Source organism: Nanorana parkeri, unplaced genomic scaffold (genome assembly GCF_000935625.1).
Source record: "Nanorana parkeri isolate BGI_ZX_2015 unplaced genomic scaffold, ASM93562v1 scaffold1540, whole genome shotgun sequence".
NCBI classification, from domain to species: Eukaryota; Metazoa; Chordata; class Amphibia; order Anura; family Dicroglossidae; genus Nanorana; species Nanorana parkeri.
This window is the reverse complement of record NW_017307808.1, coordinates 82334-102127: the sequence shown is the minus strand read 5'-3', so window position 1 is coordinate 102127 and position 19794 is coordinate 82334. Positions and strand designations below refer to the sequence as shown.

At 40.2% G+C, this 19794-nt stretch overlaps 1 protein-coding gene across 1 annotated transcript in view; it reads left to right on the top strand.

Moving 5' to 3' along the window:
- Window positions 1–19794, top strand: part of PLA2G4A (phospholipase A2 group IVA) — a 115552-nt gene that overhangs the window by 81894 nt on the left and 13864 nt on the right. Inside the window, exons 12-15 of the mRNA XM_018570481.1 lie at window positions 1909–1998; window positions 6868–6939; window positions 11898–12140; window positions 14028–14212. Of these exons, the coding sequence (XP_018425983.1) occupies window positions 1909–1998; window positions 6868–6939; window positions 11898–12140; window positions 14028–14212 (590 nt within the window). The remainder of the gene's footprint in view (window positions 1–1908; window positions 1999–6867; window positions 6940–11897; window positions 12141–14027; window positions 14213–19794) is intronic.

Below are 19794 nucleotides of genomic sequence, written 5' to 3'. Positions count from 1 at the left end.
ACCCTCACACCCTTAGGTAGTAGACAAAATAAATCAGACACTGGTTGCAGTGCAGTACCCCACTACACTACGTGGCAGTGGCTGGACAGTGTTTACATTTAGTTTTTTCCCAGCTCTTATACTCTACTGTACAGGTGCAACTATATGCTCCATAGAGATGAAGGCAGCTCCCCTATCCCAGTCACCTCTATGGAGCATGCATGCATAGTGTATATAATGCCCAGCATCACTAAACACTGGGCAGTGTGGAGGGGTACTGCACAGCATGCATTGTTTTATTCCTTGCCTACTACCTAAGGGGGGCCTGTTTACAAAGTGTTTTGTAAACAGGAGCAGCTAGGATATTCATTATAAATGTAAAGATTTTTTTAAGTAGTTATCGAGCAAGATATATTATCTGATTAAACAATATGTATATGTACAGTATGTATTTTTAGGTAGATGCAGTGAGCCACTTGCGGCTTTAGCGACCCTGAGAAACGATGAATGTTTTTTAAGACACTTGTGTCTTTGAACTAACCCTTGCAATTGGCCATGTAGCATAGACTTGCCAGTTGGTACCCAAAGCCACCTTAATTTGTGTTTTTTAATTGACAGGGAGAGATAATCATTACTTCCTGATGAAATGTGCAGCCTCAAGACTACAATCTCAGCATCTGAGTTCCCAGATACCTAGCCCATGGCAAATAGATCTGGATGACCAGGCTAATTTCCAGCTTGGATTTTTCAGATATCAGTGTAATCTAGCAATAGGCCTGATATAATTGCTTCCAATTCATCCAGGTTGCACAACAGTCTGATGTACGAGACAACAGTATACACCCCAGGCTTGGATCTAACCTCATTATGAAAGCATAAAAGTGTGAACATTTTTTAAAACATAAAATCAATTAACATATCAAAAAAAGAAAATAACCCCCTCTCCCCATTAATTCATAGATCCTAACATAAGTTTTGTCTGATACTGAATCCATTATAACGTTAAAGGTAAACAATAATTGCTTTGTGCCTCAATTGTTTTAAATTTTTAGACTGATGTTTTATGTCAGTTTACTATATTTATACAACCTTTGTTTTGTAAAAACAAAGCACTATGGGTTATCTCAGTGGTGTTCATCTTTCTTGATATAAGGGGCCTCAACTGCAGACCCTAACATCACCAAAAAGCCACACATACAGTAATATTTACTGAATGTAATGCTACAGAAAGATATGAGGAACTGTATACATGCAACAGGAGATTTTTAGAGACTGCGAGCTTGCTAAAGGATTTGTTGGAGACTGCTAGAACAGGCTATGTTCGAGTTGAACCTATGTGCGACTCGAACATGCAGCCCATCCCTACTGGAGACATGCTGCAGGAGACAGTCATAGACTGGAGACAGATTACACGAGACAGCTAAAGATCACTGATATTACATGCCCTGTACAAACTAGTGCTTCCACATCTCTACTCCTTACAGTACCCTTAAAATTACTTACATTTGATTTTTCTCTCAGCATTATTAAATATAAAAGATCAGAAAACAAAAAAAACAATTAAAAAGAGATGAGCAGCACAGAAAAAAAATAATCTAAACTATCAAGTCTAAAGAATATTTTACTTCACTGGCTTATGTATACACCAAAACACAGACTCGAGAGTCACTTTGTCAGACTAAAAGCCTTGGACAGAGCCAAATTATAAGGAAAGATTTGACTTCTACCTGCTAGCTAAAATATGATCACAAACTATTAATATACAGTATATTGTATTTACCTGACTGAAAAAATACACATTTTATACAGATTTGTTTTTGGTCCTAATCATAATAAATAATGAAAATATTTACAAAGCCAATTCAATCCCTTTAAATTGAAGTAGATGAATGAAACAGATGGTCTTTAAAAATATTTGCTTTTTTTCAGGTGTCTGGGGTAGTGCATTTTCAATACTCTTCAACAGAGTTCTTGGAGTTTCCAGTCATAACGCAGGAGTCACAATGGAAGAGGAATTGGGTAATTGTTATACACTAATATTTTGTTATAACATTTTTAATGATTGAACATTGATGTAAAGAGAAATATATATATATATATTCAGTGTATATATATATATATATATTGGTCTAGACGTAGTGGAAAAAATCTATGCATGCAGTCACTAGCACTTCCAGTTTACACACAAGGGTTATCTAAACGGCTAGATAAAAGCAAATAATGTCTTATTCTCTCTTATTGTGACTCGATTAAAGTTAGACCACCAAATCTTCAGATTGATTTTTAGTAATAAGCTCCACTATTGCATCTTTTATTTTAGTAAGGAAAACATGTTGAATGTAGGGGTTGAAAACTGTATTATTGTAGGTATTGCAAAGAAATATAATTGCTTTAATGTTTTAGTCACCAACATTTTTTAGTGTCAACAATAGCATTTCCTTTTCCTATTGAAATGCTCTATCTACACTCTGATCTATGCTCTGATGTGCTTTTACACTATGACTTGCACAAAAGAAAACAGTCCCTTCTGTATAATTCATGTTTTCTCTGAGACGCATTATTTCCATGTAATAGGTTATTTGTTCAGCAATGGTGAATGTGAGAATGCTTATGGTGACACAATTGAATATTATGTAATAAATACTACTTTTGTATTGACTTTTGAGAATATACTGGCTTTGTTATATTGTAATATTTCAATAATTAATGTATTTGTAAAGGTTTTTTTACTAAAATGTGCTGTCAGAGCAAAAAGTCTTCATTTTGTAGTCATAATTGTTAGCCTTTTAATTCAGAATAGATCAATTTTACTAACACATAATGTGCTTGTTAAAGTAAGCCTGTTGCTAAATGAAAGCTGAACTCCAGCATTAACTTGCACAGTTGTACAGGCACCTCTCCTGCACTAAAAATGCTCAGTCTGATTTCAGTGCACACTATGAGCTTCTTTGAGTGTGTTAGCAGCTGTAGCAAGTCAGAAAAAAGCCTGCTTCATTTTCTGGCTGGAGGACATTTAGCATCATCTAGCGCTTTCCTACCCAGCCTTACATTCTCAGGTCCGTGGTGCACTTTGTAAGAAAGTATATTACTGACATGGAAGAATCACACAGCAAAAATGTCAAAAGTGTGATTTAATAGGTAGACTTAACTTGCTATGTGTGTCAGCCTCTTTCAGGCATTGGATGATTCACAGTACCAACGGTAACAAAATACGGTTTTTGTACTCATTGTAAAATCCTTTTCTTGAAGCCAATTGAAAGACACAAGAAGACTTGACCTTCAGGTTATACTGCTGCCTACAGGAGAATTGTACACTGGCAAACAAAAAAATTGTGGGCCAGCCCAGGATAATCTCTCCTACTACCACTATGCCTCGGTTGCATCTTTCATCAGTGTGCTTGTCTGAGCTGCCTGCATCACTGCACCTATGCACTCTCTTTGAGTTCCAACAAGAATGCTAATGAATGCCTTCTCCTAGTGAGCCTGCTCCATTCAGTCAGCTGTGTCTGCATTGGTGTGTTAGAGAGCTGTAACCTGGGCAGGATCAAAACATCTTGATCCCCACCCTTCCTTTTTCCAGGGCCTCTCCTGTCACCCTGTCTCATCTCAGTGCCTGGTAATCACAGAAACCCCAGAGCCTCCATTTCCAATGAGTATGGTACCCCCAAGCATGACCGTCCAAAATCAGTCCAGCTGAGGGGCTGACAACAGCAAAGAAATGCTAACAAGCCCACCAAAACAAAAAAGTGGGGACTGCCTGCAGCTCAAAGAGCTGGCATCAGATGGGTCCTGAATATTCACCTGGTAGAACTTGGAAAATGTGTAAACAGAAAACCAGGTAGCAGCCTTGCAGATCTGGGAAACAGTAGCCTGATAGGCTGCTACCTGACAGTAGAGTGGGCCTTAACAGTAAAGGGTGTAACCCTATCCTTAAGACCAGAGGTAGGCAACCTTGGAAAGGAGGTTATCTACCTGAACAGGGTGCAGTGCTCCTTTTTTTTAAAGGAGAAAACCTAGCAAAGCCCAATTAAATAGTAAAGAAGGTTTGAAGAAAACATAGAAAAATATAATAATACAAATGTCCCTGTGAAAATATAAAACGTATAATGTTAATGTTCAGTGAGAAACTTGGCATTTATTGTAATTCACAATTTTTTCATAAGAGAGTAATTGATCACCCCAAAACTAATGCACAAGTCCAGATTGTCATCAATCGGTCTGCTTGTGAATTTGTTCTTGGAAGAGTTCGTATTTAAAAATGTAGACTCACAAAAGGTATGTGGACACAAAAAAGGCCTTCACTTGCTGAGCAACTTAAATTAAATGGGGATACTTTTCCTTTGAATGCACAGGCCAGACATTTCTTGAATCAGCAACGCTGAGTAATTTTTCAGAGGAATAAATCCAGTCTGAACAGGAGATTAATCTTCATGAAATTCCTTTTATATTGAAACAGATACACCTACAACTTATTAAAATTTTTCCATTTATGTTTGAAAAGTTTATCTGAAAATGATTTTACTTTAGAAATCATGTCCAAAAAATCTTTATTTTTGTCTTTCATTTATAAATTTAAATGATTAAGTTTATCAGTGATATCTAACAAAAAGGCAAAGTCTTGAAGTCAATTAGAATCTTCCAACACCACTCTAAGGCTTGAGAAAGAGGCTGTGCCTCGAAACGCCGCCACCAAACTGAGAGCCCTATTATTCAGATCGTTGCCCACCCCTCCAGACTTCTTCCCCTACCCAAGACTCATCCTGGTAGCGTGTCACTATCCTGTACGCACTGAATACAGTTGCTCACAGCTGTTCACGGCTTTCCCTTCCCAAGCCGCCGTGGCCCGGCCTGGCCAGCCGTGCACGCGTGCTGACAGGGTTCTTCACATTACTTTTACACTCGATACTACCGAATCCTGGAAATCATCCCTCCCCGGACTCCCTCCAGGCTGCTGTCATTGTCTTTCCATCTTTGGCACACCAGCAGCCTCATGACTGTAAGTCACACCAATTGTTCTTTACTTACTATCAGATATCACTCAATTACACTCTAGGCAGTAGCGCTCCTTACACTCGTTGTTTGTATATGTACTGAATTGCAGGGTTCCTCTCCCTGAAACTAGGAGCTTGCACACCATACTTGTTCAGCCCCTGTTTTCCCACCTAGGACCTATCACCAGTTGTGCGCTTGTTTCAAAATTAAATGTGTTCCTTCAGTGTGAAAGAGGGTGGGGATAGATTAATTGAGCAATGCTTCAAGTGGGTTGTTAGGACGATTGGTATGAAGTAAGGTCCGTATAAGGTTGTAAATATGTACCCAGAGTCTATTTGCTACTGGTCATGTGGGAATAAAGCATGCTAACCATGCAGGGGTATAGTACCATCAATATAAAACCTTGTAAGAGTTTTCTAGAATCAGGATATTTGTTACACTCTTTGCGGTGGCCAGCCAGATCTCTTACCAATCCTCAGAATTTCGCTCCCTTTCCCAATGGTGTTGATAAGTCTTGGTGCTTGATTGTTTAGAAGATACAAGGGAGGAATAGACTAACAAAATCATACCCCTTCTTGATGATTCTATGACATCAAGAAGCTAGTTTCAAGTTGAGTCTGCTTAAATCAGGTTAATGGTTAGTAAGACTAATATATAAATCTCATTGCTTAAGTCCCCAAAATATATAAGATGCCATCCAAATACAGTAGACTACACCAGTAACGAAAATCACATTTGTATCAATCACAAATTAGAAGTCAGCAGTGCTGCAGTACAGAGGGTACTACTTCATGCTGAACAATTTCACTTAGCCAATCCATTAAGGTTAGATAGCTTTTACAAAGCAGAGAGGCTGGGAAGGATGGAAAGGTGCCATGTGTACACCATAATCTAATGACTTCACTACCTAAAGTAGCATTTAAGCCCAATTTGTTGCATCATTTTGCTAACAGGTCTAAAATGATTAAAAGGATATAGGATACCAGTCAAAAGTGTCTGGGATTACAGGCCCATTCACACTACAATGCAGTAGGCTGCATGCATGCATTTTTCTTTGATGTGCATTGCTTTACTCAGCCCATTCAGAACGCATTCAATCAAGCATGAAAAGATTAATGCTTTCTGCATTTTCCACAACATACATTACCATGCATTGCAGTAATGGCCTTGTGTAAAAGGGAACTACAATTAACTAGTGAGAGACTCTACTAAAATTTTGCATCATTAGTTGTAAATCAGCATCCTCCCCTTCCATTTTAAATATGTATATTTTGATCAAACTGAACCTTTGACCAGATCATGCACACATGCTTATATACTCTGAACAAGCAGTGAAAGCACTTTACAACAAGCCCTCTTTCACCTATATATCTATAAGCATCTTTGATCAATTAATTTTCAAAGTTTATAGGATAGGCCAAGCTTTCTATAAGAACACATCCTAGCTGCCTGATAGCCCTTTAATTCAAATATGTAGCCATCTAAAACGAACTTTAGAGCAGCTAGAAAGGTGAGTGAGTACTTGTGTTAAAACTCTTTTAATGCTTGTTAAGATAACAACATTTGTGTGGGCTCAACTACACAACATCATGAATAAACACACCTAATATACTGTAAGATATTGATCTAATTTGTAATCTTCCTTCTTTCTTGTAGCACCAAAAGCTGGCAGCCATGTCCCTACTCCCTTCTTTGCTCCACCGGCCTGATTACTGTAACATAGCATGCTATGCCTTTGTTTCTGCACTAATGCAATGGACGATAAAACCATGCAGTAATATTCATACATGAACTACAGTTGTAAAAGTTATGGATACTTCAGAAATGGTCAATCTGCGTGATTTTACTTTTAGTAATATACTGAAAATAAAATGCATTTCTTTGCTTTGTTTTTAGAAAACATTAAACCAAAGCACATCGTGACCTTGGACAATTCAGACAGTGATGATGAACAGCAAGAACCCAAAGGTAAACATTTGAACTTTCTTGAATAGATTGTCATTATTTAAAAAGGTTACCTTACTGAGTTACAACAGTGTGCTTTACATTTGATCTGTTTTGCTATATTCTCTGTATTCTTCAATGATATCACTGCTACCTTACTACGCATAGTTAAAAATGTTTGGTTGAAAAATGACACAACTGTCTGAGTCAATCATGTGTTTTACTTGACCTTGGCGCAAAACCCAAACGTCATGCTAACCAAAGTATTTTTCTGCTATGCATTTTTGAAAGTGTTCTTGCGATATAATCTAACAGTACATATTTTCCGACATTTCACATAATTTCTCAACTGGGCAGTATTTGCATTAACCACTTGAAGACCAGGGTGTTAAACCCCCTTCCTGGCCAGTCCATTTTTCAGTATTCAGCGCTGCGATACTTTGACTGACGTTTATTCCATCATGCAACGCTGTACTGAAATTAATTTCATACCATTTTTTGGGGGACAGATAGAGCTTTCTTTTGGTGGTTTTTAATCACTACTGGGTTTTTTATTGTTTACTATATAACAAAAAAGTACCCTAAATTTTGTAAAATAATACTGTTTCAATATGAAATGTTATGAAACATTTATTATTACCCCAATTTTTTTGTAAAATATAAAAGACAGGGTCACGTCAGGTAAATAGACACAAAACATGTCAAGCTTTAAAACTGCGCACGCCCGCGAAATTGCAGAAAACTACCACACCCAAAATTGGCCATAGGCGACACTTTAAAAGCTTTTACCGCTCATCAGTTTAGTGTTAGCAGCAATATTTTTTATATTTAATTTTTTTTAAACCTTTTTTTACACTTTATTGCCATCACATAGGGGACTAAGAAACCCCCTACGTGATAGCCAATTCACATAAGTCCTCTTTATGGAGATCTGCGTCTAAAGATAGCCTGTTAGCTCCGCCCACTCTCGCACGCCGAGCTGGAAACTGTTAAAATTTAAAAACAGGCAGTGGTGCCTATTTAGATACAAGCAATCCGTCGGCTATAAAGCGGACGAATGGCTTGTATTAGGTGCTCATCGGTGCGCTCCACCCCACCCCACCCACCACAGCGCTGGTCCCGAGCTTCGCTGTGCCTGGCAGCTTTCTGATAGGAGATCAGTACACCATCTCCCTCTGAGCTCCTCTCTGGTTTCAGAATGTGGAAGTGATGTATCTTACATCACTTCCGCATTCTGCTGTCACTCTCCGGTTGCAGAACCTCCAGAGAAGCTGATGAAGCAGATCTCTGCTTCATCAGCTTCTTTGGGGGGTCCCTAGGTGACATTAGGGGTCTTAAAGACCCCTGATGTCTCCATAAAGAGGATCTGTCACATCTTCTTTTCTATCACATTGGGGGCTTCTTAGTGGGGAAAAGAAGTTTAAAAAAATTAAAGTCCCCCCCCAAAAAAAAATGTAAGTCACACATAAAAAAGAATTTTAAAAAACACAAAATTTATTTTAAAGTCCCAGCCCCACAAACATGTGTTGGGAGTGCCTACGTGCAAAAACGACGATTGCGCCCATTAGGCCGCACATGTTGCATATCACTGTGAACGTCAGAGTGAGGGCAATACATTTAGGGCCATTATTCACTAAAAACACCAAAAAGATGAGCAGTAAAAGCATTTAAAGCTTCGCCTAGGGCTAATTTTGAGTATAGTATTTTATTGTGATTTCGCAGGCGCACGCAATTTTAAAGCTTGACATGTTTGGTGTCTATTTACCCGACGGGACCCCGTCTTTTTTATGTTTTACCAAAAATATGGGTAAGAATAAATGTTTTTTAACATAACGTAGGGCAAGCATTTTTTTTTCGAAATTTACAGTACTTTTTTCATTATATAGTAAAAAATAAAAACCCCAGTGGTGATTATTATAACACCAAAAGAAAGCTCTATATGTCCCCCAAAAAATGACATAAAATTGATTTCAGTACAGCGTTGCGTGAATAAATGTCAGTTAAAGTACAGCAGCGCTGAATACTGAAAAATGGCGCGGCCAGGAAGGGGATGTAAACAAGGGGGTCTTCAAGTGGTTAAAATACATCCAGCCCTTTTCGGAAAGAATCTATGAAGTATGCTATAACTATTAGCAGTGTATCTTATATACAAAAGGCAACAATATGTAAACATTTTACCCAGTTCAAGAAATTTCACTTTCTTTTATGTACCTAATGAAGAATTTAAATTTGTATCTTTTATTTTTGCAACTTGTTGTTTTTATCATCTATTTGCAGACCACCAATACCATAGTTCCTATAGTGGTTTCCATGTGGTGTAAGTCCTATTTTCTCCCTTTCTACCTTCTACTTCACTACCTTTCTAATCTCTCTTTCTCCATTGTTTTCCTATTTCCATTTTTTTATTCACCGTATGGCACTGACCACTAAATTTTTTGTTCCCTTAAGTGTACCCGAAACAGCAAAGCATGTCGGGTTGTTGGTGGTATGCAACATCTTGACAGATATCGTCGCCTTTTGTATATAAGGTCTAAAATTGCTCACACATATAATCATTTATGAAATTCAGGGATTGTATAGTGAGAACTAGTGGCCATGGAAGACTATTCTGCTTTTACACAGTTCTTATAGTAAAGCGGCGTTCCTGTTCTTTTGTGGTGACCTTAAATTGAACTACTACTCTGCATTTAAGAACATTTATGCAAGGTCATGAGTAATTATTTCCGCATAGATGGTGCCCTTCATGCCCCTTATTAATTTCGTATATGTGAAATCAAAAGAGACGTGTACATAATCAGTTTGATGTGATTGAACAAGCCCACACACCCCAATCTGATAACACTCACACTTTCCCAACATTCTCCAGAATTCTCCCACTTTCTGCTTTTAAACACCAAGGCAGCTGTTGCTTGCAGTTCAGTATGATGGGAAGGAAGCTTCCAAATTAAATAAATAATTGCATCCTTTATTGAATGATTCATTGTCATATATGCAAGGCTTGAGAAATTTTAGGGTGTCTCACCAGTCAGTCAAAGATTTCACCAGTCAGCATGACCGGACTATAGCCTTGCAATTTATGTTAACATTTTTTGGGGACACGTAGAGCTTTCTTTTGGAGGTATGTAATCACCAGTGGAGGGGTTTATTTTTTACAATATAATGAAAAAAGTCTAGTAAATTTCGTGGAAAAAAAAAATGTTTTCCCTACGTTATGTTAAAAAACATTTATTCTTACCCATACTTTTGGTAAAACATAAAAGATGGGGGCACGTTGGGTAAATAGACACCACACATGTCAAGCCTTAAAAATGTGCGCGCCTGCAAAATCGCAAAAAACAAACACATCAAAAACTTCCCATAGGCGATGCTTTAAGCGCTTTTGTGGAGGAGCGCAAGGTCTCTAACCTCCACCAGCTCCGTGATGTCGTCATGGAGGAGTGGAAGAGGACTCCAGTGGCAACCTGTGAAGCTCTGGTGAACTCCATGCCCAAGAGGGTTAAGGCAGTGCTGGAAAATAATGGTGGCCACACAAAATATTGACACTTTGGGCCCAATTTGGACATTTTCACCTAGGGGTGTACTCACTTTTGTTGCCAGCGGTTTAGACATAATGGCTGTGTGTTGAGTTATTTTGAGGGGACAGCAAATGTACACTGATATGCAAGCTGTACACTCACTACTTTGTAGCAAAGTGTTATTCCTTCTGTGTCGTCCTATGAAATTATATAATAAAATATTTACAAAAATGTGAGGGGTGTACTCACGAGGAACTGACACTGCACTTGTTCCCTTCTGATGTCTTGTACCAGTCTTGCCACTCTCTGTTCTGCCCTAACATTGACTAGTCGCTGACGGCCACAATTTGCTCGTTCAGACCCAGATTCTCGGCTGACAGTCAGGTCTTTAAACACTTTAACAACAGCTGCTCTTGAACATTTAACAAATTCTGCTGTTTTGCTGATACTCGCTCCATGGCTCCGAGCACCAACAATCATCCCACGTTCAAAGGCTGTTAAATCGCATTGTTTACCCATATCTTCAGAAAACAATCACTTCTACTGTCGTGGTAAACAACCTGCTTCCCTATTTATAATGGTCTGGCCCTCTAGCAACTTCAGCGCCAAATTATAGCTAATTTGCCTACAAACGTCAGGTGGTCATAATAATCTGGCCACTCAGTGTATATATGACATATATATCACATAATTGTAGTCCTTCCGCCTCAAGGTTCAATGTATTTTGCATTCTGTGATGCTTTTCTGCTGTAAAAAGTGGTTATTTAAGTTACTGTAGCCTGGCTGTCAGATCAAACTAGTTTGATTATTCTACTCTGACCTCTCTCATTAACAAGTTGTTTCTGTCCACAGAACTGCCACTCTCTTGTTTTTTTGTTTTTCCCACCATTCCAAGTAAACTCTAGAAACTGTTGTGCGTGACAATTCAGCAATTCAGATCAGCAATTAGAGAAATAATCAAACCGGTCTATCTGGCACCCACAATCAAGTTACAGTCAGTTTACTGAGATCACATTTTTATCCATTCTAGTGTTTGATGTAAACATTAACTGAACCTCCTGACCTGTATCTGCCTGATCTTCTTGGCAAAGTGCCAGAAGTGCCACTGTTTTAGCTTTCTAAACTGACTTTTGTGTATTAAAGAGTAATATTATATTGTAGCTTCCTGACCCCAGTTCCTCTGGTCAGTCTTATATTCACATGTCCCTTAGTCACCTAGAAATGCAAACTCTTAATAAGATTGAATGGAGAGTAAACAGCACACATGCATGAGGATTCTGAAATCGGTTGTGCAGCCTCATTGGTAATTTATCCCTAGATCTGGATGGGTGAGCATAAGGCTGTCAGGGAGGCTGAAGGCCGAGGAAGCTACAATATAACTGTAACTGCAGTTACATGCCTTTTTGTTATAGGTATGGAAGTAACATATATATTTTTTGTCTACTCCTCTTTTTCAATATTTCATAGGAAGTGAAAATCTTGCAGCTGAAGAGGAATATCAAAAAAACAATCAAGCCAGCTGGGTTCAGCGCATGTTCATGGCTATAATAAGTGATACTGCCCTTTTCAACACACGTGAAGGAAGAGCTGGAAAAGTGCATAACTTCATGCTTGGTTTAAACCTTAATGTGTCGTATCCATTGTCTCCTTTAACACAGCTTTGTTCCCAGGAGTCTGTAGATGAGGATTTGATGGATCCAGCAGTTGCAGGTGAGTCTTCTACTGTAGCGTGGTAATTCTGTGCACTTTAGCTTCCACCATTAAAGGAGAACTATGGGGTTAAGGCTTTTCCCCATAGTTCTCCTTAGGGTAATGGGAGGACACAAACTAGCGTCCTCCCTACACCCTAGGCTCAGTATACTGCGAGCTGCAGCTCGCGGTATACTGAGACGCCGCAGCTGAAGTCTGGATCCGCCCAGCTGCGTGACTGACAGCTGGCTCTGCCTATGTAGAGGCAGAGCCAGCTGTACCCTCCCCCGTCCATTCCGCTAGTCAGCGCTGGCAGATCGGAGGGGGGAATCCAGCCCCTTCCCTGTCACGGCAGAGAGCCGTGACAGGATCGAGAGGTGAGCGAACGCCGGTATGTGTTCGCTCACCTCCCGATCTACTAAGCCGACCTGTGACAGTCTCATTGTCACAGGTCGGCTAGAACTATGAGGTGAGTGAAAAGCACTCACCTCATAGTTCTCCTTTAAAATAAAAACGTGTGATTTTATTTTAATGTTCAGTTCCTATCCATGGTCATTTTTTTTTAGTTTTGAATAGAGTGGGGAAGAGTTAGAGCTTCTGTCAGGTTTACTGTCATCAAAGACTCAATTGAAGAGATTCCTTAATTTCTTGTATGATAAAAGGTTGTCCCCTGGACAAAAAGTGAGCGGACATTTCTCTCTAGAAGCAGCACAGAGAGAAGTGAAAATGTTTTTTTGATAAGTAGGGGGATGCTAAAAACTGTCAGCTTTTTATTGTTGTCTTTTTCCCTGTTGCAGATATTCCCTCGCTTTCTGTCTGGTAAAACGTTGTCACCAGAACAGAAAGTGAGGGGGAAATCTCTGACGAAGCCCAGGACAGCAGTAAAACCTGACACGGGTGCTCACCTTTCCTCATTCTATCCAAAACTTAAAGTGACACTAAACTCAGGAGTTAAATCTTAAAAATGCATTTAAGTACCCTAACTATTAACAAAAATGTATATTATGTATCATTAGGCTGTAGATCTCAAATCATCTCTGAATTCATGCTGATACTGTCCCTCCTTCTGGAGGGTGGCTACTTTTGTTCCCCATAGTCCCTATGTGTGTTGTAAAGTAACCACTGCTCCAAGCTCACTCCTGTGATGGACTACAATCTCACGTTTAGTTTACTAATTTGTATTGAGGATGTAGTCTATCACGAGAGCGAGATTGGAGCGGTGGTTACTTTACAACACACACGGGAACCATGGAGAACAAGAGTAGCCACCCTCCAGGAGAAAGGGCTGTGTCAGTAACAATTCAGAGAAGATTTGGGGATCTACAACTGAGTGATGCACAAAGATACATTTTTGTTAATAGTTAAGGTACTTGAATGCATTTTTAAGATTTAACTCCTGAGTTTAGTGTCAATTTACGTTTTGGATAGAATGAGGAAAGGTTAAAACCTGTATCAGGTTTTGCTGCTGTCCTGTGCTCCGTCAGAGATTTCAGCCCTCACTTTCTGTTCTGGGGACAACGTTTTACCAGACAGAAAGTGAGGAAATATCTGAGTGTCACTTTAAACAAAAGTTTTGAATATAGAAACACTTTAATTGTGTTACATTCTATAAATGTATTGAATACTTTTTGTGTGAAAATGCTTTTCAGTTAACATAACCGAGAGCAGAGTACTGTGTACATTTTAATTGCTTCTGCTGTTACTGGATAACTGTTAATATTCCGTACACAGGTATATGCATCTACCTTTTTGTTTGGTAAGGAAAGGTTGTGGGGCTTTAGCTATAGATATACAGACCAAATATACATACATGATAGGGATGATCCTAAGATCAAAGTAGATGAAATGTAAATGTGCATGTACCAGGTGTGTATAGAGGTGTTGACTATATTTTAAATATAATTACAGACCCTGATGAGTTTGAACAGATATATGAGCCACTGGATGTAAAAAGTAAGAAGATACATATTGTAGATAGTGGTTTGACATTCAATTTACCACATCCTCTTATCCTAAGACCACAGCGTGGAGTGGATCTGATCATCTCCTTTGATTTTTCTGCAAGGCCAAGTGATTCCAGCCCCCCATTCAAGGTAAGCAATATTGTCATGTTTGATCATTTTACAATTGTATAGGTATATTCTGTTATATTTCCTAGTCTGCAGCATTTTCCTATTTTCTAGTTGTATTCCTTGCATAGTAAGAAATATTTTGTAGTGATTTTGGCTTTGGGCAACATAGTACTTTAAGGATCAATTGCACCCCGCTCATTATTTTCATGGATTGAAAGGGACCTAGCTTTTAATAATTACTTTGTGCACACTGCAACTGCAGTTACCCGCAGAAAATATATGTAGATTCAAGCTTTTAATAGTTTTCAGTAGACATTTGCAAAATGATGTACACACATATAGCATATATATATAGAGGATGTACTGATAAACAGCACATTGCAAACATGCGTGTGACAGCATCTTAGGAGTGAAACAAATGGACAATACACATATCAATTCATAACTAGCTTTAAGCAAGGTGCACATGGAAGGGCTTTACAAAGTACAAAAACAAAAATTTCTCAGCACACTCACCAGCCAGCCTTACACTGTCTAACTACTAGGGTTAAAAAAAACCTTGTTAAGACCCCTCTGTGTAGTGTGGTCCTAACGCCAATCTATGAGAGCCTCTATCTTGGAGCATACATAGCAAAGGATGAATTGGGTGCAGGTTTGTCAGGAGGTAGCCCAACCTTAAAAGGCACAAGAACACACCAGAAGCCCAGCAAATCACAATGGCAGCTGAAGCCCCCAGTGTGTCCCCTCACCAAATCCAACAAGTGAAACAAATGGCAAATGCACTCATCCATTCATAACTAGCTTTACGCAGGGTGCACATGGAAGGGCTTTACAAAGTACAAAAATGTCCCAGCACACTCACCAGCCAGCCTGCAAAAAAATGCTCACATGGAGGCTCTCATAGATTAGAGTTAGGACCATACTACACTGCCTTGATGAGGCAGTGTGGCTTCCACATATTTTGCAAAAGTTGTAGAACTAAAACCCCCCGGTTTTAACCCTAGTAGTTAGACAGTGTCATTTTCGTGCAGGCTGGCTGGTGAGCGTGCTGGGAAATTTACATTTCCCAGTCACATCTTAGGAGTTACTCAGCAGGAGTGACTTTATTCACAAAATCCCCTTTTATGCATACTTTTGACTATTTTTGCTGACCGAAAGAGAGCACCGGCTATCTTCCAGTGCTGTATGGGTCAACAGCAGCCACTGTTATTGCGATGCATTATGGGAGAAAAGTAGTAGGAGTTCTCTGAATGGAAGACAAGGCATGAATGGATGGGCTAGCTCTTCATGCTAGCAGCAGCTATTGATAACGTATACAGCATTGGAGGATAGCCAATAAGAGCAATATGCAGCCACTATGAAGGCGGCATGAAAAAAAGATTTTTTTGGGGAGCAGTAGCCAGCAGGAGATGGGATACACACCATTACAAGTAAATAATGTGTTAGGTGCTATATCCCCCAACAAATGACTAAACTTCAGCTTTAACATTTTAAAGGGTACGCTCACTTTCCCACACTTTTTCCCCTCCGCCGGTACAGGTGTATTATCTGTACTCCACAGTGATCCATAAGCCCTGCCCTTGAATTTCACTTTTGCAAATTGCGAGCACTCATTGGTCATCATGGTCAGCTAACCACGCTGACCAATAAGCGCTTCTGACTGCGCCGACCAATGAGAAGCAATTCATGCGAAGTATAGTGGGGGGAGAAGGGGCCAGATTTGAGTGGGTAATTGCACTTTGCCAAATTCACTGGGGAAAGTGAACTTTCCCTTTTTAAAGATTATTTAAAATGTTAGTGATTTGGTTTATATATACTTTAAATGGGAGATGTAAAGTATTGTGATCAAAAAAGCATATGACTTTCTAAAGCAATGAGACAAATCTGAACACACTTATTATTGTTACATAGTGTATGTATAAACAAGCAAGCATTGTAAAACTAGTAGCTTTAGTCGAATACTTTTCACCCAAAAGTTTATTGTTACACCAAACAACAAGCAACCTGCCTTTTCCTCTGTTGGTTTTGTGAAGAAAGCCAGCAGGATTACAACAGTTCAGAATATAAACATATTTATGTGAAAAAAGATGCCAAGCGCCATACACACTCCCTTTTCTTCATGAAGATTGGCAGCCGATCTTGTAATTGCATTGCTCTGGTGTTGAATAAAGCATTATTAGTGCACAAATTATTTCCTGGATGTTCCATTTCCTGAACGCCTATCTGGGGTTCCTCTGCTGGCTGTCGGCAATTTAAATCTAAGATTCCTGTTTTTGTGTAACCCAGATGTGGACCTTAGTGTAGAACAGATGTTAGAAGATGGTAAATTAATTCCTGTCTTTTCCTACAATCTAGATAACAGATGTGCTTGTCAAGCACAAGGGAATGTTTGTAAGATCATACATTAAATTACACAGATGTTGATACAGAGTTTATATATGTTTCATTGTTTAAAGAATGCAGAGCAGCACCTACTACACAAAAGCAAACATTGGGAATAACATTCTTTCTGTAGACCTTAAGGGTTAAGAGATGACTGGAGAGGGGAGGGTAGCTTGAAGCTTCATTTGGTTACTGTCCAAAGCGGTTGTAATCTGCACTTTACTATGTCTGACTTGCCATCTAGAAATATTACTATACTCTGTGTGCTATTACTTTTTTTTAACTTAAGCTAACACTTCTAGGCATAGCATTGCTGGCAGTCTGCCTAGCAGTGTTGCACACAAAATCTGTTAAAAGTGGTGTGAGAAAAAAATGTACGTCTTCAATCCCTGATTACAATTTCTTGTAAGAATAGTTAATCAAAGAAAATCAAAGAACACATTGAGCTGGAGTTTGGTTTGAAAAGAAAGGAAATCACCTTTTGATTAAACTCTAAAATATTTCACTCAAAAGGAATCCCATAACCATGGGATCCAATTAATAAATTGACAAAACATAATACACAATAAAGTATACTAAATAGAACTTGCACATGTCTGCAGTGATATCAGTGTGGATTATACATAGCATCCAGCGGTGGACTGACAGCACATGGGACCCCCGAGCAATATGAGATTATGGGGCCTCCTTGTGCCCCTCCCATATACAAGCTCTACCCACCAACAAGCCCAACCTGCATATATATTCTTGTGTTACAGAAATTATTTCCAAACCAATATAGACAATTTGGAAAGTGAGCTAAATGGCAGAATTTTTCTGGTTTGACTATTTTGACCTAGATTCTTCCATTCTGCCAATTATCCTGGGTGGATTGCAGCAGAATTAGTAGGAGAATTGACATGGGGACTGAATTAATCTATGTCAAAATATGTCAAAAAAGCTGAACCAGAGCTCAGTAGTTAGGAACAAACGGTTCAGTAGCAAAGAACGCACAGTTCTGTAGTAAAGAACGCACAGTTCAGTAATAAAGAACGCACAGCTCAGTGGTAAAGAACGCGCAGTAGTAAAGAACGCACAGCTCAATAGTACAGAATGCACAGTCCAGTAGTAAAGAACACAGAGCTCTGTAGTAAAGAGCGCACAGTTTCGTAGTAAAGAACGCACAGTTCAGTAGTAAAGAACGCACAGTAGTAAAGAACGCACAGCTCAGTAGTACAGAACGCACAGTTCAGTAGTAAAGAATGCACAGTTCAGAAGTAAAGAACACAGAGCTCAGTAGTAAAGAACACACAATTCCGTAGTAAAGAATGCAGAGCTCAGTAGTACAGAACGCAGAGCTCAGTGTTAAAGAATGCAGAATTCAGTAGTAAAGAACACAGTAATGCAGCACTGTTTTATTACAATATTTCTATACAACACTGGGCACCTGGAACATTATATAAAGACAAAATTAATACTGGCAATAACAGCACTCCTAAGCCAGTGCAGGCGCAGGGGTTTGGCGATGTAAGAAAAACCAGCATTTAGGCTGTTCACCTGGAGTGCACTCAGCCAACCTAGAAGCTGACAGAACATGAAGTTAGTTTGCAGGTAGGAGCAGCCCACCATTCCAGCTGACCAGCTCATCCCCCTGCTTGTGCAGCAGATAAGGCTCCTCCTGGTGCTTCACTCACATGCCAAGAGTTGTCTATTCACCCTGCTGCTCTGAATCCAGGGGTTCACCTTGGGTGGGGAAGCGTTCACAAACTCCCTGTGCCCCAACCCTTAACCCCCCCCCCCCCTCTGGTGCCAGCTCCTGCTCCCCTCCTCCAAGTCTGCTGCTGCAGGTGTCACTATGACCCTGGAAGTTCTGCCAGTGCTGGGGGGGGAGACCACATGCCTCTTTCTGGCCACGGCCCCTCAGGCAGTGCCCGAATGGTCAGTCTGCTCCTGATGGCAACAACATAGAACAAAGGTACTAATAAAGGGAAAAAAATGCTTTTATTTGTAATAAAAGTGTACTTAAAGCATATCTAATCACCCCAAAAAAGAATGTATATATTGCAGCTTACTAATCCTATGTGGTATCTGTTAGGGTGACTTTGCTTTATGCAGGAGCAGGGCAGCCTTCAGAAATTTCGGGGCCCCTTACATGGTTTTAGGCCGGGCCCCCCCCACCCGGTCGTGGCCCCGCCAACCCTTGCACCGCTGAGCCAGTCACACTGTTATTATTAATCATTTATGACGCTCTGATATGTACCGCAATGCTGTACAGAGAACACTGAGCCAGTCACATCATTCCCTGTGCAGAGGAGCTTACACTCTAATGCAGAATGGCACCGCTTGTAGGGGGACTACAAATCCCAGCAATACATTTATACAGCAATGCAGAACAGTATATGAATTGGACTCTGGGCTTAGTTGCGCGCCGGACTCTGGGCTTAGTTGCGCGGAGGACTCTGGCCTTAGTTGCGAGGAGGACTCTGGGCTTAGTTGCGAGGAGGACTCTGGGCTTAGTTGCGAGGAGGACTCTGGGCTTAGTTGCGAGGAGGACTCTGGGCTTAGTTGCGAGGAGGACTCTGGGCTTAGTTGCGAGGAGGACTCTGGGCTTAGTTGCGAGGAGGACTCTGGGCTTAGTTGCGAGGAGGACTCTGGGCTTAGTTGCGAGGAGGACTCTGGGCTTAGTTGCGAGGAGGACTCTGGGCTTAGTTGCGAGGAGGACTCTGGGCTTAGTTGCGAGGAGGACTCTGGGCTTAGTTGCGAGGAGGACTCTGGGCTTAGTTGCGAGGAGGACTCTGGGCTTAGTTGCGAGGAGGACTCTGGGCTTAGTTGCGAGGAGGACTCTGGGCTTTGTTACGAGCCGGGCTCTGGGCTTAGTAATGTGCTGGACACAGGACCCACCTGAGACCCCACACAGCCCACCTGAAAGTAACCCTGCAGAGCACACCATACATGCTGCAGGTGGCTGGCCTCCTCTGCCGAAGTGACGTGATCCCCCGCTACCTCCGGGCACTCGTCTGTGTCGCTGTCAGACTAGGATTAGTGATGGCGAATGTGTTTTTGAATCAGAGTGTCCAAACTGCGACGCAAAATCAATATATTTATCTCAAAGTGCCAACTCTGAAAATAACTTTAGTATTGTGTAGCAGTTCGGGCGCTTGGGTTTAAAAAATGTTCAGCATCATCACCGCCTCAGACAAAATAGGGAAACACACACATTCAAATATTTATACACTCATTAA